At 35.2% G+C, this 4,093-nt stretch overlaps 1 protein-coding gene across 1 annotated transcript; it reads left to right on the plus strand.

Annotated features, from left to right (window-relative positions):
* The first annotated feature begins 436 nt into the window (after positions 1 to 436).
* On the plus strand, positions 437 to 1,995 carry LOC105158709 (transcription factor MYB8-like). The gene is made up of 3 exons (XM_011075550.3): positions 437 to 758; positions 871 to 1,000; positions 1,102 to 1,995. The coding sequence occupies exons 1-3, from the start codon at positions 623 to 625 to the stop codon at positions 1,823 to 1,825; spliced, it is 990 nt and encodes a 329-aa protein (XP_011073852.1). The 5' UTR covers positions 437 to 622; the 3' UTR covers positions 1,826 to 1,995.
* The last annotated feature ends 2,098 nt before the right edge of the window (positions 1,996 to 4,093 follow it).

Raw genomic sequence — 4,093 nt, forward strand, 5'->3', positions numbered from 1 at the left:
GGGAAAAAGTTGTTTAAAAAATTCTAATTCAAACCATTTCTCATCATTTTTGTAATTTATAAAATAAATAAATAAAGGGCATACTTATAAAATTAAAACTGATAGCGGGTGAAAATAAAAGACTAAAAATTTCCTTATTACACCATACAGATTGACGTGGGATTCACTTAAAATAAAATAACAAAAGTTGATCATGAACCAGTATCAAAATGGAAAAGACATGGAAATTGGTGATTATGTACACAATCTTTCCCTGAAAGGCGGGGTCAGCACTTAGCAGTGTAATGTAAAGCCAAACTGTAAATGATCATATATATATATATATATATGCTGCACTGTTCATACTTAGATTCTGTACTTAAAATTAAAGGACGATGAGAAAAAGCTCGCGGTCCTACTGTTCTGCCATTCATACACACTAAACAAGTCAATATTTTCTCCACTCCACTTTCTCAAACTAGATTATCTTCCGGTCCCATGCCTTTCCTTCTCCAGCTATTATACTCTCTCTCTCTCTCTCTATCTATCTCTCTCTCTCTCACACACACACTCTCTCTCTCTGTCTACATGTATATAATCATCGGCAGGTGAGAGCAAATTAAGAGAAACCAAGCTTATTAACATGGGGAGAGCACCGTGCTGTGACAAAGCCAACGTAAAAAGAGGGCCCTGGTCACCTGAAGAGGATGCCAAACTCAAGTCCTACATTGAGAAGCATGGAACTGGAGGCAACTGGATAGCCTTGCCTCAAAAAATAGGTAAAATTCTTGCAGCACATGGATTGAATTTTTCTTGATTAAAATCCTATCTTAATTGAGCTTATAAGTCGAGTGATCGATGAACAAATTCATCATGAGGGATCATATGTAGGTCTTAAGAGATGTGGAAAGAGTTGCCGTCTTAGATGGCTGAACTATCTTCGCCCCAGCATCAAGCATGGAGGGTTTACAGAGGATGAGGATAACTTGATTTGCAGCCTCTATGTCAGCATTGGAAGCAGGTGAATTTGTCTCAAACTTGCTTCAAAAATTCAATGTAAATTTTGTACATAAAACAGTAGGGTTTCTTCAGGTTCTTGTTTCCATCTCTCTGATTGCGCAGATGGTCTATCATCGCGGCCCATTTACCTGGAAGAACGGATAATGACATAAAAAACTACTGGAACACAAGGCTGAAGAAGAAGCTGTTCGGCAGGCAGCCGAGAGAAAAACAGGCTCAACGAGTGAGCCCGTACCCACGGCTGCAAGAGCCGGTGGTGCCGCCCTTGCCCACGGCCGCTTACTCGAATATAGAAACTGGGATGCAGCGTGCGCAAGCATCAAATTCTCTGACAGATTTTGCCATCATGCCTCAGCTTGAATCAAGATTTTCTTATGATCATCATCCACAACAGAACAGGGAAAATTTTGGAAACTTTATCTGCTATACTTCTGAAAATGAACAACCCTGCAAGAGTTCAACTATTAGGCTTGTCCCTTCGACGCTTACGGGCTTTATAAATAGCTTGTGCCCGCCATCGGGGAGCGATTTTCATGGCATCAGCAGTATACCAACTAACGATTTCCAAGCATTTGATGAGATCCCACAAGATATAACGTTTATCATGCCACAACAATTGGACGGGGTAGACAGTTTCTCCGAAATGGTCAGTACTCGAAGCACGACTAGTGTAATTTCAGCGGAGAGCGCAGTTAGCTGGGGAGATTTAAGTTGCCATCTTTACCCTTCTGCTCTCTCCAATTACGAGAGAAAAATGCAACATGACTGGGAGTCTTTTGATGATCATCCAAGGTTGCAAGATTACTCAGAAAACAAGCTTTTGTAGATTTTCTCTGGCTTGGAGTGGATTCAGTGACAGTGTTCCAGGTGTACTTTGTTGAAGACGGATTTGTTTGTTGTTGTACTATCACTTTCATCGATTCAAATCTTCCCCTTTTCTTTTCAAATTACATATATATAGAGTATATTACGGAACAATTTAAGGAGTTTTTTTAATGTCGTTTTCCTTGTCAGAATTCTTGGTTGCTGCTGAAACTGGGAATCTTGGAAGAAAAATTAGCTGATATATCAGCACCGAAATGTACGCTTCAGACTACAAGAGAAAATATGAAATTCGCAACAATTTTTTCTCAATTGAAGTACTTTTTGTTGCCAATTAAATATAAAATTTCTTGCGGTAAGTTGTGACTTTTGTCTGCTAGACAAGTATTTTCATTGCAAAAACTCGAATTTCTAGTAACGAATTCTCAATATTTTTCCGTGTGGTTGATCAGTATTTTGGTTAATTGAAGGAAAATTCAGTATCGCTTATATGATTTATGCCTATACGAATCGTAAAACATTAAATCAATAAATGATATGAAGTCATTATGCATGCATGTAATCAAACTTCTTACAATTTTATATGGGTACAAATTCATATGAGCGGTACAAAATGTTGGACCCCTCTTTGAAATGGTCAAGTTAGGGTATATTTTGAGGAAGTTCCTTGAAGCCTCCATGAAAATCAGTAAAGTGTTAGAGGAAGCAAAGGCGCTTTGACGTTTTGGCCACAACTGGTTAGGTTTTAGTAAGAAGAGCATCCTAAACGGCTGCTTCTCTTTATTGTTTTGTGGTTGACTGTTTCTAAGTATAGGGAGAAAAAGTTGCACATCATCATGCACCTACCTATATATATATGAATTTTAGGGTGTGGGTGCATGCTTCCATTAATCGGGTAAATTATATTTTTTGTCCAATAAATGAACCTATTTTCAATTTTAGTTTCAGACACAAGTCAATTCGCACATTGAGTCTCATATGTGGGTTTTTTCTTTTTTTTTCCAATTTGAGAATCATTAAGGGATTTTCGTCCAATTGATAACAGCAGCTGCTCTCTCTGTTAGTCAATATAATCAAAATAAGGATAAATTATATTTTTTATCCCATAAGTGGACCGATTTCCAATTTTAGTCCCACACTCAAAGCTTTAAAAGAAAAAAAAAAAAGAAAGAAAGAGAGACAGTAACAAATTACCAAAAATATTACCAAAGTTTTATTAGTTTGACATGTGCATATATTTTGCAATGATGATTACTAACACTCTTTTGAAACTTTTTATTTTGTTATATCTACACATTTTAAAATAGTTTTTTCGGCATCACATTACAAGGGTACCATGTGTTTTATAGTACTTTGGGAGGATGTATTCTAAAAGAAAAGAAAAATAGTCCAATAAATTAACTTTCCTTTGCTAATTTAGGTGGTTTGTTAAGCTATAAATTAATTATATGTACTTTTTCAAATAAAATATGAATACTTATGAATCAAGTCTCATGAGCAATCTTCAGCGTAAATTGAAAATGAGTGAAAGTTGAATGCTAACTAGCTCAAGACGTTTACAAGAATTCTTATTAGAGGTCTTGGATTCAAATTATAAATTTATGTATGTATTGGTGCATATGCGAAGCGAAATTAAAAAAAAAAATGAAATATTTGGAAGTTCTACAAGTAAATAAATGGAGTATAGTGATTAAGGTCTTGAGTGAAATAATAATATCTAATATCATGATTTATTTTTTCAACCCTCTATCGTATATAATTTGAACGGTTGTTGTGCTCTTAGTCATTGTACCTTCACATTAATAATGTCAACTAACATTATTACAGTCTTGGACCTTATATGCCTTTTATTTTGGTCGTGCTGCATAAGTATTAATTTCTGTCTGAAAGTTTTTTCTGTCTAAAAGCTTATTAATACACTCATCTCTATGCTAGCTATTCAATTGATACACGTCTAGAAGAAGACCAACAAACACACACACACACTTCCAGTTCCAAGAATTTGTTTAGTGGGAGTTAAAAGATTTTGGGCTCAATCAACCAAGTTGAAGAATTGGGAAAAAAATAAAATAGGTTTAAAGGCAATTTTTGATCCTCTAATTATATTTTTTTTCATTTTAGTCCTTTAATTTATTAGGATTGCAAAATGGTCCTTTAATATTTTAATTGTTCAATTTTGATCCTCCTTTCACCGTAGTTTCTCTAAAGTTGCCGAAATATGCCATCTGGTTTTGATGTGGCATTTTAAATTGGAAAACTTAATTTTATTGAT

The sequence above is a fragment of the Sesamum indicum genome, linkage group LG13, assembly GCF_026168435.1.
Source record: "Sesamum indicum cultivar Baizhima isolate 11 linkage group LG13, ASM2616843v1, whole genome shotgun sequence".
Taxonomy (NCBI): domain Eukaryota; kingdom Viridiplantae; phylum Streptophyta; class Magnoliopsida; order Lamiales; family Pedaliaceae; genus Sesamum; species Sesamum indicum.

Bases quoted from the DNA above. Each gene is read 5' to 3' on its own strand.
- LOC105158709 (XM_011075550.3), top strand. From the start codon at position 623: ATGGGGAGAGCACCGTGCTGTGACAAAGCCAACGTAAAAAGAGGGCCC. The intron at 759-870 runs GTAAAATTCTTG...GATCATATGTAG, and splicing joins AGCCTTGCCTCAAAAAATAG to GTCTTAAGAGATGTGGAAAG. The intron at 1,001-1,101 runs GTGAATTTGTCT...CTGATTGCGCAG, and splicing joins TATGTCAGCATTGGAAGCAG to ATGGTCTATCATCGCGGCCC.